Genomic DNA, 18,418 nt, shown 5'->3' on the forward strand with positions numbered 1-18,418 from the left:
GCCTTTACTTACACATTAATTCATTAAGGAGTGCGTTAGGGATTCAACCCATCATTCATCATATAGCTCACAAGTTCTAAGATGAGAATAACCTTTCATCGTAGAACCATCAACATATAATAATGTTCATTCATAACATAGTCACGGAGTGTTCATGAGATTTACCTTCTATTCATCATACCAACACTACCATAATCATAGCTTAACATTCATGTTTGTATCATAGCATACTTGTCAACACTTGGGATTGTAGGGAAGAGGAAACATAACTCACTCACTATAATTCATAATCAAGTAGCACCTCCACCATAAGTGGATCAACAATTCAACATGTGAACATTCATCAATTTGACAACCTTCATTCATTACCTTAAAGGATTACATCAAGATTCAACCCTAATTCATTGATAGTCATTCATCATATATAGTAACATCATAATCCAATAATGAATTCCACATTTATATATTAGATTCTCATTCTTCATTCACCATTAAAGTCCTACTAGGGTTTAAAGTGAGAAAGAAGGGGAAACCATGGGTCTTGTGGGGATTTGTTCAAAAACCATAAACATAACATTAATTCATCCACAAATTATCATATACAACCATAATTAATCATTATAATTCAATGAAAACACATTTGCAAAGTGACCCACGAAATTGAGAAAAAACCTAGAATTTGGGGAACTTTGAAACCCAATTTTTGAGAGGGCCTCTTGGGGAAAAGATCCCAAGAGTGAAGAACAACCATACCTTAGTTGATTCCTTGAGAATCAATGGAGAAACTCCAAGCAATTTGGGAAGAATCCTTGAAACCCTAGCTCCAATGTATTCTTCTTCTTCTAGAGTTTTTAAAGAGAGAGTTTAGAGAGAAGTAGGAGAATTTTGATTTCAATTGGGTGTTGTGAATAATGACCAAAACTAATGAATTTAGACTTAAAAAGCAATATATATTTAACCCCTAAAATACCCAAAACACCCCCACTTAATTTGGACTTAAAAGGAAAAGTCCCAAAACTCCTCATTTAAATGGTCCCCGTCAGGGACCACGGCCAACACTTCTTGGGTCGTGAAAGTGCACCATGGACCGTGGTGTTGGAGGCAGTAGCCCCTCTTTCGTGCACAAGCCAACCCTTGGCCAAGGCAAGACCACGGAGCTTCCCACGAAAGAGGAGGATAAAAAAGCGACCAACATCAAACATTGACATGAATTGGATCTTCTATTTCTTGATGAAGCTCAAATTGTTGAGGAAAATGTACGCAAACTACTAAAGAAGGTTGAGAACTTGTGGAGGAGTTTAATGTAGTGCATAAATTAAAATAGAGTATTCTTAAATTGAAATAGCATAAATTATTTTATTATGTTGGAGGATTCATAGAAAGCTGACTTTATCTATCAAATGCTTGCTCACATGGGAGCATTAAGAAAAAATGTTGAGTTCAAGTAAAGCGTCTTCAAGAGTCTCAGGACTATATAAAATATAAATGTGAAACTTAAAATGATTAGTATATGCTAAAAAAGGTAAGGTACAAAAACAAAATATAGATGTGCTCCTCTTTATTTACTCAGAAAGATCCTTGGGCAATTTTTTCCTCAAATGTGATTAGAATTTTCAATGAAATGTTGTCACATATATGATTGAGTTAAAATAAATAGAGTTCGATGAACCTAACTCTCACATAGAAATAATGATAGAGGAAAAAACTTTAGTCTGTCCGAACTCTTTTGGTGTAACTCTCACTATGCAACAGGAGAGTTAAATAGGAATTCTCTTCTTTCCCCTTAAAACACACAACCTCGCATGGTATGGGGTTGTCACTTGTGTTCTTATCTGGGAAAGACAAAATGAATATGATGAATGTCAAAGTAGAGAAGCCAACTTAGCGTTTTATCTTCATTCCACAATAATGAGAAAAAATGATACCCATTAACTCTTCCACTAATTTAGCAAATGCAAATTAACACATGTATGCTTGAAAAGCAAAGTAAATGTTGAAAACTATCTATTTCCCTGTAGTAGAAGTTGAAGAGTCTAGATAAAACCCAAATACAAGAGTCTTTCCTATCCAGAGAACCTGCTTAGGAAAGGATATCACAACTTGGATTTATCTCTACAAGTGCATCAACAGTTCTAGAGCTTATTCCGAGACAATGTTGTATGTTCAAGCCCTGAAGGTTCTGAACCAAACAGAGCAAGAAGGGTAAGCTATTATCTGACACAAAAGGGCAACCAGACAGTGAGAGGATATGCAGGTGAAGTTCTGTAGCATTGGCCAAAGTTTTAATCCCTGAATCGGTGAATCCACTCTTGGAAACATCGAGTACATTAAGCATCCAGCAAGACTTCAAAATTTCTACTAATGTTGCATCAATAACATGTTTGCAACCATCTACGAGCAGAGACTTCAGAGATCCCCCGTTCAGCTTAACTATGGTTGAAACTGATATGTCTGTAATATTGACATACCCGCTTAAATTCACCGCCACCAAATTAGCTGCACAATTTTGAATAAGAGGGATGAGCCCCTCGTCAGTAATTCTAAGAAGCCCACTCAGATCTATATGAGTCAGTTTGCGACACAGTCCACCTACTACATCAATTGTAGTATTGCTTACTCTAGGACAATTGTGAATAGCCAAAGATACTAGTGAGTTACGACCAGAATCCACCAAAGTTAATGGATAGTCTTCCACACCAATGCAGCTCACCAAGGAAAGAGTCTCTAGTTTTGTACAACAGTTAAAAAGTATACCTAGAGACAGATCCCTGATGCATAGGCCCTGGAGCCTTACTTCTGTTAAAACTTTACCAGCTAAATAAAATAGAACTGCTAATCCATGATCCCCAATGAGTAGAGAATTCTTTAATAAGACAATCTTCAGGTTCGGAAAGTATTGACCCACAGCTTTAAGCGACTCATTCCTTATGTTTGAACAAGAATCTATTGTTAAAGAGGTCATATCGAGACAGTTCTTCGCAATGTCCAACAAAGACTTGTCAGTAATTATTGGGCATTGGAAAAAATCAAGCTTCTCTAATAGATGGCACCCATGAGCTATTTCAGATAAGCCTTTATCACCAACAAAAGACACATTCCACAAGGAAAGATCGCTGAGAGTAGGGCAACCTCGAGCAATAGCCACAAGACCAGCATCAGTCACACTAAGACAAGGATTGTTTCCCTGAATGGATAACTTTGCTAAGCCTCCATGATTTGCAGTTCCAATGGCAATAGCAGCAAGTCTGACATTTGTGGCTTCCCTGCCAAAAAGGGACCTGACAAGATATCCCTCACCTTCTATACCATTAGATTCTGCAATATCATCTTTGTGAATGCTGCTTAAAAGCATAATCCATCGCTTGGAAACACAAGCACAGACACTTGTCTCTTGGCCACTGGGAAGACGTTTAAATACCTCAAAGAGGCATTCATCAGGAAGAATTTCAATGGAAGGATGATTCCTCTGCTCAAAATTTTGAGAAGCGGTAGTGGCACAAATCCTCTCCCTAGAAGGAAAATTTACATTCCAATTTTGACCACGTGATAAAAGCAAAGATGATTGTCTTGAACTTGGATATGAAGCTCGAAAAAAAGCACCATTTTCTGAAAACCAAAAGATTAAACACATCAGACAAAGATAGGAATAGAAACTTATATACATGATATACCCATATGTTTTCTTATCACCATCATATATAAACTATCACTTGAAAGAGGGAGAAAAAATTAAAAATAAGATAAAGACACAAGCTTTGTGTTTAGTACGATTTCCATATTTTTCATGTTTGGTTGACTTCAATGTTTTGGAAAATATTTTCCAAATAATCTTATTTTCTCAAAATTAAGGAAAATTACTTACCTCCGAAAATAATATGGAAAACATTTTCCAAAACTCATTTTCAACTAACACGTCAACTTTGGATAGGGTTGCAACCATCTACAAGTAGAGACTTCAGGTACCAATTTTTCAAATTAGTATCGAGAATCGATAATTAAGATGTCAGGTTGCAGTTTGGGTGTTGGGTCATGTGTAAGGGTGCCTAGGTCATATCCTAGGTCGGGTGTTATGGTTGTATCCCATTTTGTGTGTTGGGGTCCAAATCAGGTCTTAGTTCGAATATCGGGTCCTTAAATGAAAGTCGGGATCAAGTCCTAGGTCACGTGTCAGGTCGGATACCAAATTGATCATAGCATTTTGTTCTGGTTTGGAATTGGGGTCGGGTCCTGAATCAATAATCAGAATTGTTTATCGAGTTAGAAACTATTTTTCTAAAAGGTATATTCTACTCTGTAGCCGAAAAAAATCTAGAAAATGTGTTTTATTCACTCCATTAGTTTCTAAGTTACATTATTTTATGCTCATTAAAAAATAATAATTTTTTAATATAATGAACTGTGATTTATTACCAGTCATGAGGTGGATTAGAATTGCAAATTTTGAAAATAATCTTTTTTTAATTACTACTATATATAAGGAAGGATATCCAATTTTTGTAGTCTTCACATAATTTTCTTGTCATTTCTATTCGAAGTTTTACAAATTTGTAAGTCCTCACATATTTGTTAAATTTTAAGAACTTCAATGATTTTCTACAATTCTTTCAAAAATGATGATCTAATGATTTTCTCTGCTTGTAGATGGTTGCAACCCTAACCCAACACCTCAACTACCCTAAATCAAATCTCAGTTACCGATTCTCGATACTTGTTTGGAATCCGACTCATAATTCTTAATTTGGGACCCAACTCAAGACCTTGATTCAAGACCCAACTCTCGAGTCTAAAATTTGCTCGGGGTCGATCCTCGATTTGGGTGTCAAATCCTAGGTAAGCACTCAAGGTCGAATTCTAGGTTGGGTGTTTGAGTGGTGATGTGAGTCGGGTGTTAGAATCTAGTTTTGGGTAGAGAGTTGAGGTCAGGTCACAAGTGGTTGTTGGGTTCATACACATACTCAAACAGCAAACCAAGGTGGAGACTGAAAAAGTTGGTTTGGTCCTAGTAAGGTCAAGCCCAATGGAAGAAAAATCCATGTGCCAATTTACTTGGCGAGGAATTAAACTTTGAGAGCAAGCTAAAATTTGTGGAAGACAATTTTTGTATTTCTTTTCTTTGTGCTTGTAGCCTAAGTTTGACCACCAATAAAAGGATGGTCATTCTTCATTGTTGAATTCATCCTAAACTCATAGTAAAATACATTAGAAGAACACATAATCAGTAGAGCAATTCTCTTAGATGTATTTGGGATCTCTCCCATTTCTTTAATAATATACAGGTAGTTGTTCTCTGGTGGATATAGGATCATTCGAATCTAAACAACATTAAATATTGTTGTTCTTCCTAGTTTTTATTTTCACATTTCTGCTAACATGGGTTTTGTCCTAGTTTGAGTGTCGGGGTAAGAATTAGGTCCTAGTTCGAATATCGAGTCTTGAAACGAGTGTTGTGGTTAGGTTCTAGTTTGGAAGTTCAGGTCCCAATTAAGGGGTCACGGTCAAGTTCCAATTTGGAAGTCGGTCCTTGGACGAAAGTCAGGAATCTCAGTTTGGTCCTCATTCGGAAGTCTAGTCTCGCATCAGGTGTTGGGGTCAGGGTCGAGTCCTAATTTGAAAGTTGGTCTTAGTTCAGATGTCAGGTCTCTAGTTAGAGTATCAAGGTTAAATCAGAAATCATGTGTTGGGGTGAGGTCCCAATTCAGAAGTCAGGTCTCTATTCAAGAGTAGAGTTTGGATCTTGAATAAGTTTTGGGGTCGGGTGTCGGGTTAAGGTCTTGCATTAAAAGTTAGGATTTGTATTGGGTTTCAGGGTAGGGTCTGAGTCACTGTTCAAAAGTCTGGTCCCATTTCAGATGTTGTGTCCCAAGTTAAATTTTGAGGTTGGAAATAAAGTCGGGCGTTCAGGTAGGGTCATGATTAAGAAATAATGTCCTAATTCAGAGTTCGGGTTAGATATCAAATCAGTCGTCAAGGTCAAATATGGGTAATATTCTAATTTGAAATACAGGTACCCATTTGGGTGTAGAGGTCGTATTCCCGTTTTAAAGTTGGGTCCTAATTCGGGTGTCAGGGTCAGGTCCTAATTTGCTAGTTGGGTTTCTAATGAGAGCTAGTGTTAAGTCCAAATTCAAAAGATTGGTCCCGGTCAGCAGTCAGGGTCAAGTCCCTATATGTAAGTTGGGTCCTAGGTCTAAAGTCATGAGTCGAGGTCGCGTCTCATATCAACTATTGGGGTTTGGTCGTACTTCAAAAGTTGGGTCCCATATCGGGTGTCGAGGTCAAGTCTGGATTTGGACATCGGATCCCAGTTAAGATCCACGGTTGCAGTTTGGGTGTTGGTTCACGTGTTAAGGTGCCTAGGTTGGGTGTTGGGGTTTTATCCCATTTTGTGTGTTGGGGTCAAAATCAGTTCTTAGTTCCAATATCGGGTCCTTAAACGAGAGTAGGGGTCAGGTCCTAGGTCGAGTGTCAGGGTCGGATACCAAATCAATCATAGCATTGTGTTATGGTTTGGAGTTGGGGTCGGGTCCTGAATCAATAATTGAAATTGTTTTTCGGGTTAGAAACTATATTTCTAAAAGGTATATTCTACTTTGTAGCCGAAAAAAATCTAGAAAATGTTTTTCATTCACTCCATTAGTTTCTAAGTTACATTATTTGATGCTCATTAAAAAATAATATATTTTTTATATAATGAAGTGTGATTTATTACCAGTCATGAGGTGAATTAGAATTGCAAATTTTGAAAATAATTTTTTTTAATTACTACTCTATATAAGGAAGGATATCCAGTTTCTGTAGTCTTCACATAATTTTCTTGTCATTTCTATTCGAAGTTTTACAAATTTGTAAGTCCTCACATATTTGTTAAATTTTAGCAACTTTAATGATTTTCTTCAATGCTTTCAAAAATGATGATCCCGATGAAAAAGGTTATATAGAACCTACAAAAAACATTCATATATACAATATTTTACCTTAAAAAGTTATTGTAAACGTAAACTTAATGTACGTTGGGATTTGAAACAAGATGATTCACAGAGAGATGTTATAGAAACATACCTGAAGACATTATCGCGGTACCTTCTTGCTCAAACCTTATGTTATCACAATTAACAGCGGCGAGAAAGTGTTTACAGAACTATATGATTACCCTAGTGAGTGGAATGGGATGACCAATTTATAGAAGCTGAGATTTAATCTTGACCGTCCATCAAAAACCAACCTAACATATGAAATTTGTTTTTTCTTTAGACATTACTTACCAAATTTACATTAATTGGGTCACAAATAAAATAAATTAATCCAAACATTTACTATAAAAAGAAGCAAATAATTATCCTAGCATTCAATTTCAAACTCAATATAGGTGTAGTTATTGACTTAAAATATTATTTTTAGAATATTATTTATTGTTTATTTATAATTTAACATTTACTATTTTAAATTTTCATTTATTGATTGAATGTAAAGTTTGTTTCTCTAGTTTGCTCTTCTAATTTTATGCCGTACATGCTGAAAAATTTAAGTACTAATAAAAATTTCACTTATGATAGGATTATATTTAAAATTTAGAAAACAAATACAATTAACTTTTAGCATTGATAAATACTATTAAAAGGTGTCAAAAATGCAAATTTTATTCTTCCATCTCAATTGAAAAAATGAGTTTCAATATCCGATAGTTAATTAATTAAATTTTATATGCATGCACTATTAACATAAAATTAAGCTAATAAATGATTAAATATATATATACATATACATATACATATAAATACATATACATATATATACATATATATGTATATATATGTATATATATGTATGTATATATATGTATATATATATGTATGTATATATATGTATATATTAATAGAAATATTTTCTTTTAAATTTTAGATGTCATTGTAGCGGTCCAATCCACTAGTGATATTGTCCGCTCTAGGCCTAGACCTGCAAGAATTTAACATGTGTCACTAGTTGTTAAGGTATGGTTACTTATATACCCAACATCTAACCTATGTTTTGCCAATGTGGACTTTTTATCTTAAGATGGGGTGTCACATACACCCCTCTATGGACTCACCGTCCTCGCTAAGGTTTGTCCTAATTTTTTTAGACTCAAAACTAAGGTTTGTCCCGCCATGTCAGAATTTGCCTAAACTCGGTTAAACTTGGGCGCACATCGACAAGGCTGATACAACATTGTCTCTGATACCATTTTCTAATGGCCCAATCCGCTTTTGATATTGTCTGCTTTGGTCCATTACCCACACGACTTTCAAAGGTGTCACTAATGGGTAAGATCCTTACTTATATAGCCAACATATGTCAACAACTTAGATTTTTATTGTGCAACACAATATGAAGTTAGTATTGATATAAATTCAATTAAGTATTCAAGTATTCATCTATCCGCGTTGTATCGACAAATACAAATTTCTTCAGAGACCTTATAAATGACCAAAATAGATACACTAAAATAAAGTTTAACTTTCAATACAATTAGCAATTACATGATGAAGATAAATCACGATTAAAAGGCTAAAATCGTGAAAAAATTGTGATAAGTGAGGAGATTTGAAAAAAAAACTCACTGACTGTGGATAAAAAGAGAGAAAGACCAAAATAATAATTAGAAATAAAGAGAGAGAGAAATTAAAAAATTGGCATGAATATAGGCCTTATTTGTTTCCATTAAGATTAAGACGTCTGAATCTATATAAACATCTGAATATTAAGATGTGCATTAAGATCTAAATTCCTAGATCTGAATGCACATCTGAATATTAAGATGTGGTCTCTAGATCTGAACACTAAATCATTAAGATTGTTTATTTTCAATATCTGAATGTGCATATGAAATTAAATATTATAAAATATTTTAAAATTTTCATTTCAACAAAAAAGTATTACTTTTTAATAAAAAAAAATTAATGTTTATATTTGATTAAAAAATTATATGATACGCAAATAAAAAAATTATATATCGATACAAAATTATTGTAACGTGATTTCTTTTAAGAATTCAACATAAACATCTTTTTATAAGAAAATATATCACGAAAAAATATATATTTCATAACTATAATATAATATCAAAAAGTTCAATAAGTATGATACATACTAGTCGAAAAATAATAAATAAGTTTTCAAATCATCAAGCTTAACATATATTATAGTTAATCAGAAAAATTAAAGAATTCCTATTTTTTCTCGAATGACCTTCATCCAATTCTCTAACTTGTGAACCTCTAGCGTCATCATGTTTTTTTGTAGATGTCACCTTCACAAAATATACTGACAAATGTACTATATAATTGTTCTTCCCATTCAAGTCCATCTAATTTTTTCTTTGCATTTTTCAAAGCTAGATGCGCTATTTTTTTTAATCAATAACTCCAAAGCAGTACTCATCTTTTCATAAATTTCTTCCTCAAAACTTTTCTTTCAATCAAAACTGAAGTGTGACATCTTGCAATTTGAAATAACTATGAAGAAGCTTGAAATTGGAAATAGTCATTTTTTTGGAAAGAGTTCAAAATCTGGAAATTTAGTCAAGTATGGAAAAAAAATGAGTTTTTGGTCAATTTCAAACGGTCATAACTCCTAGCTCAGGATGAGTTTGGTGTATTTCCAGTTATGTTTGGAAAGCCCTTGGACTGATCTTTCCAACGCCGCCGCGTTTGCTCGATTTCGAGTTCGTATGAGTGAGTTATGCCCTTTGGAAGTTGGGTTGTTGGCATAGGGCAGTTTAGTCCGAATTTGTAAGGGTATTTTGGTCTTTTCCCTAACCATTTCTTTTGTTATTAAGGGTCTAGACTGATTTTAAATCAGTTTTCCCTTTTAAAAGTGAGAGTTAGGGCTTTTGAGAGAAGAGGAGAAAGAGAAGGAAAAGCAAGGTTCGTCAAGATCGTCGTGGTTTTCGTCGGGGGTGATCCCTAATAAGGTATGTGAGATCATAGTGTTGGGTTGGTTCATTCCCCCACACGCCATACTCGTTTTAATTTCGAGAAAAAGATTGGTTGTGGTTGTTGAAATCTTGTGGTTGTGTTGAAGTTTCTTGTTGATTTGGTACATGTTTCCGGTTGTGATTTCAAGTTGAATCTATTGTATGTTGAGGGTTTTAATGATATTAAGTGTTTGGGGAAATAACTTTGGAGGTTAAGAGGGTTTAGAGTTGGAGAAACTAAGGAGAAAAGTCGGATTTTCTGGGCAAAAGGTTGGGGCGTCGCGCCAGCCAGCGCGCCCCAAAAGGGACTCTGAAGTCCCCCCCCTTGGGGCGGCGCGCCATGCAGTGCGCCCAGCAGGCCCTCTGGAATTTGAGGGCTGGCACCTCGTGCCTCTCAGAGCGTCAAGGACACCAGTTCTCCTCATTCCTTCCCCACTTTTTCATACATGTTCCTTGGTAATGTACCTATGTTGTATAGTTGTTTTCAACACTCTAAGGTACATCTAAACCTCACGAACTCATCCATAAACATGAGATCATTACCTTTGAATTCGTAATCCAATTCGAGGAAAGTTAGGATCAAAGTCGAGTGAAGTTAGAGTCAAGTCTAGAAGTTAAGAAGCAAGTCTTTAAAGTTTTTCAAGAGTCTTTCTTGAACGTTTTAACTTCGTTTTAAGGCTCAAGTTTCAAGTTAAGCCAAGAGTATAGAGTTGAGTTCATTTCTCAAAAGTTATTAGGGGACTAAGTATTCCCAAAGAAGTTTATAAATGTTTTTACATTTGAGTAAGAAAGGAACTATGTTTTCCAAGAGAGCCTTTGGGCTAAGCTTTGAGCAATTATCTCATACTAAAGAAAGATGTGTTTAAAACACTTATGAGCTAAAGTATATTTTTGGGAGTAGTATTGAGCACAGAATTGGGGACATGAGTTCATATTAACTCAACTCTCCATAAGAACCATGTAGCCAAACATGGGATTTAACGGGTCATACTTTTTAGATAATCACATAAGTTAAGCTAGTGGATCCACTAAGTTAAGTAAGGTCCTATATCACGGCAAGGTATAGGATGGTCCTTGGGAAACGTGAGGTAAAACGTTGTATCATCACTAGGGCTCATAGTGGTGGTTGTCGGTTAAAGAATCTCCCACTAAAGTTATATTACTTTTATATAAGTAAAGTTGAGTTTGTTATTGTTTTATCCTTAACGAACTAAGTTGTTTACACTGTTTTACAAGCTTTATATATATTGCATGTGTCTTATTGCTTTATATTGAGTTCGGTTATTCATGAGTTGAACAGAGCCAAGGTAAGAGTTCCTTTGTACTCCTTTCAAGCTTAAGTTGTTGTTTAGTTTTCCAACTCGCATACTCGTACATTCAATGTACTGATGCCAGTTGTCCTGCATCTTATGATGATGCAGATGCAGGTACCCAGGATCAGCATCCAGCACGCCGTTGATCCAGCTGAGCACTCTAGAGTCAGTGGTGAGCCTCCTTGCCTTCCGGAGGACTCTGTTATTTTGTGTTCCTAGTTTTGTTTTATTAGAATGTTGCGGGGTCTGTCCCAACATCCATCTCAGTGTTATAGAGGATTCATAGACCGTCAGTTAGTTAGTATTTAGTCTCTCATTTGTGTATATATATAAATATTCTATTTTGAGACACGAGTTGCCTTTTTGGCCAGATTTTAACAGTTAGGTTGTTTTATGACCTTTCATTGCATTGAGTTATTCTGTTGAGTTAAGTTTCCGCTGAGTTAAAAAAGCCAGGTCAAGGGTTCACTTGGGGCCAGCAATGGTCTTCGAGTGTCGGCCACGTCCAGGGTGTAGGCTCGGGGCGTGACATGAAGATTAGAATAAAGAATTATTAGGAGCTCCATCATTTTGGTCACCAACTAGATATAGTTATAACTTGAACTCCACTCATGAACTCTTGTTGCAGCACAACCTTCAAAAAAATTGTACACAAATTTAGAAAGGGTAGAGATGAAGTCTTCAATGCCTTTGGCCTAAACAAATTATATTACCATAAGAGACCTCAGACATGTATATATAGTTGTTGTTTTTAATCAAGACTACTAATTTTTTACTCAAAAATCTTGAGTTCTTGATAAACATCAATACACCCAAAAGAAATATTATAACAAGAGTTCTTGACAAAAATCAATACAGCCCAAAAGATTGTTAATATAAGAAAATACTTGTAAAGATTATGAAAATTTACCAGTTCAAGAGGAAAAAATTAGTGTTTGATTGACAAAAGAGAGGAATAAATTTTTTAGAGAAAGAGAGAGCAAGATGTGCAATGAGAGAGAGGTGATGTGATTTTTTTATTCTAGCATGTTAATTAAATCTAAATGTTGTTAAGACTCTCCTACATATCTGATTCATTCAGATCTTTTCAAATCCATTCAGAGGATTCTTTTAAAAAGAAACACATGGACTTAATGGACTGAATCTGAATGATTAAGATTCAGACCTAAAAACCAGACACATTTAATGGGCAGAATTTGAATGTTTAAGATTCAGACATTCAGTAAGTACAAACAAATGATGCCTAAATGTGCTAATGATGTGTAAAGTTTTTTTTCTATTTAATATTAAAATATATCCATGTATAATAAATATTTTAAACTATAATTAAGTAGACTAAATATATATATCGTTATTTGCTATGACATATTGTTTTTCGTTCTTAAAAAGTGTGCATTGTCTCACAAATTCACTTAATATGAAATAGAGAGTATAAATTAAGACATTGAACAAATATCAGATAAATCATAACAAAAGGCAGTGTTTAATTGTTGATTTCAAAGTCTCTTATTTTATTCGGAAAATGGTAAAAAAAAATACCCCTAAATTATAGGAAAAGTATAACCTTCATCCATCTTTTGGTCTACAGAAATCCTTCTACTCCTATTTTTGGTTTAAAATACTCTTTCATTCACCTTTTTGGCTCATTTATACTCTGGAAACTAACAACCCTCTTTTTTATTTTTTTATTTATTCATTTTAAAATTTTATTATGTGTCATTCATTCTCTTATTGGATGAAATAAAACCCCACCTCAACTAAGATTATTTCCTATAATTTATATAGGTGAAAACAACATACCTCTTAAGACCCCAAATATATATATATATATACTAGGTAAATTACTCGTGTTTCACACAGAATTGAACTATTTTATTAAGCTTACATATGATCATTCGGTAATATTCGTATTTTTGATAAATACACTACATTGTCAAGAACGTTTTATCCTAAGGCAAAGTGTTCCTCCAAAATCTTAAATTAACATTATTTTTTTAAAAAAAATTGTTATACAAAAATTATGAGTGATAGATAAATTTTAAGTATAAGAAAAAAGTCTTTGGTCAAAAGTAACGAAATTTTCTAAATTTTAAGAAGTTATAAAGAACAACATCAGATGTTAAAGAAGAGATCAAAAATCCTAGAACAACAACACTCCCAAGTAAAGTGGAACATCACGTTCATACAAGAACATAATTAACTAAATTCAAATGGAGGACCTTCGGCTCCTTTCATACGAACCTCCATCAATCTCTTTTTTACTATAGTATGATGTATCATGTATATGTTAATGACCCTAAAATTGTTAGTATCATAAAGTTTTTTCCTATTGTCTCGGAATATTTATTACTATTGCTTAGGTTTCATATCACCGGCCCCAACTTATTTGGAATTGAACCATAGTTATTGTTATTGTTATAGTATGCAATTACAAAGAATTAATTCAAATATCCACAAATAATAATAAAGACGACCTTACCTTCCTAACAATCAAGAAAAAAATGCATGTTTCTTAACATATTTTTCAAAAAGATAGTCTTTCGGGTTGTTTCCAAATTTATAGTTCACAAATTTAATTGAAATAAGCCAAAAGAAAGAGTTATCACTTCTTTATAAAAAAAAAACAAAAAAACTTTATCAAAAGAAAGAGTTATCACTACAGCAAAAATGATCTTTAACAGTAACTAATAGCTTAATTGTCTCTAAATATGTATTTTCAGATGCAATTAGTACTCTATATAATGTCCCTAAAGTCTATAGCAACATTGAATCTAATGACAATTAATTAATATCAGTAGAGGCTCTAGCACTCTTCGTTAATGTGCATATTTATTGCCAATAAAAATTATTTTTGTTATAGTGTATTTTGGGCATCTGTTAGTTTCAAGAAAACCTGATCTCTTATTATGCCCAAAAACAAGAGAGAAAGAAATATGGCAAATTAGTAAACTTGCGATAAAAGAAATGGACTAATTGTCTCTATACTACTTCCTCTGTCCCATTTTATGAGAGGTAGTTTGACTAGGTACGGAGTTTAAGAAAAAAAGGAAGACTTTTAAAACTTATGGTCCAAAATGAATGATAGAAATTTATGTGGGTGTAAATCATTTCGTTAAGGGTAAAATAGACATTTAATAGTTAAATTATTGCTTAAGACAGAAATGTGTCATTCTTTTTGGGACTGACTAAAAAGGAAAGTAAGTCACATAAATTGGAACAGAGGGAGTAATATTATAGGAAGAGTGCAATAACATACAAAACTTTTGTACCTAAGATAAAACAATCAAAATAATATACTAACTATAACAAGCAAGAGAGCAATTTGTTTGGTACTTTTAACAAACTTCATCAATTGTTATGTATTAGTTATCACATATTTGATGTTGTGTGCTATCAAATATAGCACAGCCCACAAGAAATTTTCCAAAGAAGTATATGAAGAAACATGTACAAAGGGACAAAAGAGAAGATCAATTTTCAATCATCCTTACTAGAATTTTTAACAGAGTTAAAAAAAAAGTCACCAAAATAGCAAAAAGAAATTGCAATAGATACATGAATCACTATGACATACAGTAAAAGATTAAGCTTCATGAAATAGGAGGAAGAAAACTTTTGGGAATGAAACACACTTTATAAGAAAGCTAATTAATGTATTTGAATTTGGCTCCCCCTATAGCGGAAAAACCCTACAAATAATAGTGGCATAAATAAAAGTTTTGTTTATGTAATGACCCTCCAGGTCATTTATGTACTAATGTCTTATTTTTGTTGTTTAGTGCATTCAATTTCCATTAGCAACCCCTAATATTTTATGACTTACTGGGACTGATAGTTTTGTCACATGGTCATTCATTTAGATTATGTGTAAGTTTTCATGTTTTGGAGCTTCAAATTTTAACGATCGACTTTGGTCAAAATTTTAGGAAGATAGCCTCAGATACAATTCTGACAATTCCGTTAGTTCCGAAACATCGAGTTCGATCTAGAGGGACTTTTAATATGGATCCCGAGGCTTCCAATTTAATTTCAAGCCCCCTTGTGTAATTTTACTTTAAATGGAGCTTGAGCATGGGACCCACTTATTATTGAGATGACCACAGTTTGAAGTTTTGACTACTCAGTTAAGTCTATAATGCTAAATTTTGAAGGGGTAGCATATTTTATTTGTATGAAAAGGTTTCTAATTGAATCCCGAGCACCTAGTAGGGGTTTCTGAATGTATACCAAATGGGTTGGAAGTAGCCTAAGTCTATACCATATGCCTCGCGGGATCGATCCTAACCTCAGTTAGGTTCTTTTTTTTGGCAACGAGCGCTTATACTTTTTTAGGGAGGTGTAATTTGGGCGTATCAGAGGTCAGTGATTGTACAAAATGAAGCTTTCCCTTGAAGTATTTGGGTTTCCCTATTGGCCATCCTAAGAAAAAGAAGGTGCATTTCTCAGAACTGATAAAAAAGATTCAAAGCAAGTTGTAGTTATGGAAAGGAAACCTATTGTCTTTTGGGGGTAAAGTTATTCTAATCAACAATGTCTTACATATATAGTATTCCTATATATATATACCTATTATCTGTCACTAATCCTCCTAAATGTGTAATATATGATATTCATAGAATTTTTGATAAATTCTTATGGAACTTCAAGGAAGTGGGTAGAGCTACCCAATGGATTGCATGGAATGATATTTGTGTACCAAAAGAAGAAAGAGGATTGGGATTTAGATCACTGCTTGATATTTCTAAGGCTTTATTTACCAAACTATGGTGGAAATTCAGGACTACTAATACAATGTAGTCTAATTATATGTGAAACAAGTATTGCAAGAGACAAAGACCACAAATAGTAGAATGAAAAAGGGGGATCACAAGTATGGAAAAATATGTTACTGGCAAGAGATTTCTTTGATCAAGAGATATGGTGGGAACCAAAGAAGGGACATGATAGTGTATGGTTTAATAATTGGACACAGTTGGGGCTCTGTATTTTCATATGGATGTTCAACAGGATCATAGTAAAGTGAAATTTGTCATGCAATTGGTCAATGAAGATGGATGGGAAGGCCGTGTTACATGATAATTTTGATGAGGAAGTATGAAATCACATTGACAGTGTCATGGGAAATCTGGTACTTACTCAGGGTAGAGATAAACCTTGGTAGATGCCTAGTGGATCTGGACAATTCAAGGTAGGAACAACATGGGATTTATGCAGATACATGAGGGATCCTATAGAGAATATATATAACATATGGATGAAAGGATTACCTTATAAGGTGTCCTTCCTGTTATGAAGGATGTGGTTTAGAAGAATTCCTATAGGCAAAATTTTGATCAGAAGAGGCATTGCTGATTTTGTAGAATGTTGTTGTTGTTGTAACAAAAGTATACAAGAATAGTTTGTACATCTATTTATTAAGTGACATGATTCTAATCATATTTGGAAGTGGTTTAATAAAGTTGCATGAGTACAATGCCAGTTAGTGTAGATTAAACAAGTATTGGAGGAGAGGTGGAAGGTTGATTGTGCTAATAAATTGAAGCCTATTTTTAAAGTAGTCCTTGCCTTTATAATATGGCAGATTTGAAAAAGGATGAATGTGATTAAACATGAGGGAGTTATGTCTAAACAATTATTCAATTGGAAAAGAACAATATGCCAAACATAACAATAACGAGAGTCCAAATTACTGGATATAGGGATGTAGGCTACAAGATTAAACATCAGGCGAGCAGAATCAAAGAAGCTAAATATACAAACAATAACTGTGGAAGCATAAGGCTACAATATCAAAATCTCTCAATACCTTATTTGGCAGCAAAAAAATTATCCTCTTTAACAGTGGTATCAACTCCATTGGGGTTCAATCTATTAAGAGGAAAAATTGAGAGTTGTAATAATGGGGAAATGAGAAATGTATTGAAAATGATTCTAACCGACTCACACCTTTGTTCTAAGTACAACTATGTCACATTCATGTTGAAGAAGTCTTCATTGGTGATGCATCATGATGTCAGTGATAATTTTTGACATCCAAATGATTACATGCCGAACATGGAAGGTGTTAGTAGTGATACAAGTGGTCGGAGGTGCGTTTTTGGGTGTTGAGATGATTACGACGCCGGCGCATACCTGGAAGAAAAATGAAGGTGGAGCTGAGGATTTTATCTTTGCCTTTTCTTTCCTTTACTGATTTAGACTAGTGTAGTTTTGGCTTTTCAGGTCTGGGCCACTTTTGAGCCTAGAACTTTGTAATTTTCTTACTGTTTATCTTTAATAAAAGGCTCATTTTGGGCATCTTTCATAAAAAAATGAATCTTCATTTCCCAACCAACAATTCAAATTAATAGTATTTATAAATACTGAAGGAATTTTATAGAGTGTATTTCATGTAATTATTATTATATTGTCACTTGACAATAAATTTGAAGAAACATAAGGGCCCACATATTCATAAAAGGTATTACATTAAGGATAAATTACCTATATACACACCTTTTTTTTTCATAATTTCCATTATTCTCTATCAGTTTTAAAATTTTCCAAAATCTCTTATTTTACTCCCAATCCCCAAATGTTTGATACATAAATCCTAACTCCCAAAACTAATGCTTATCCCTTCCTTATTTCACTCCACAAATCACTCCCTATAGCACACCAAAAATGAAATCAAAATTTCAGAAAAATAATTTTTATTTCTCAAAAATAAAGTTCCAGATCATAATAAAAAAAGTAAAAATTAAATTAAATTTTCAAAAAATCAAAATCCTTATTTCTACAAAAATCAAATTTCAGATTAAGAAAAATAAAAAACAAGATCAAAGCAAAAAACTTATAAAAAAACAAAAAAAAAATAAACTGATTGAATCAGAAAAAAATTACATGTTGAATCAAGATTTGGAAAAACTCTTTTAATTTTTGGTGATGAAATTTTAAAAATCTTTACCAACTGAGTGAGAATAACGTGGAAGAAAGAAATAGGAAAAAGGATAACAACAAAAATAAAAATCAACTAATAGAAAGAAAATCAATTGATTGATATACCTTATCAATCACAAATTACTATATTTGTGGAAAATATTTTGTTATTTAATTATATTAGGAATTTTTTATTTTATTTTTTTCCGTATTTGATTATTTTATTTTTAAATAA

The 18,418-nt window shown here is 33.5% G+C and overlaps 1 protein-coding gene across 1 annotated transcript; it reads right to left on the reverse strand.

The window, feature by feature from the left end:
* Positions 1 to 2,080: 2,080 nt before the first annotated feature.
* Positions 2,081 to 7,069, reverse strand: LOC125823519 (EIN3-binding F-box protein 1-like). The gene is made up of 2 exons (XM_049502896.1): positions 7,060 to 7,069; positions 2,081 to 3,606 (listed from the first exon to the last, which is right to left on the reverse strand). The coding sequence occupies exons 1-2, from the start codon at positions 7,067 to 7,069 to the stop codon at positions 2,081 to 2,083; spliced, it is 1,536 nt and encodes a 511-aa protein (XP_049358853.1).
* Between the last annotated feature and the right edge of the window lie 11,349 nt (positions 7,070 to 18,418).

The sequence above is a fragment of the Solanum verrucosum genome, unplaced genomic scaffold (genome assembly GCF_900185275.1).
Source record: "Solanum verrucosum unplaced genomic scaffold, falcon-dt-bn FXZP01000299.1, whole genome shotgun sequence".
NCBI lineage: Eukaryota > Viridiplantae > Streptophyta > Magnoliopsida > Solanales > Solanaceae > Solanum > Solanum verrucosum.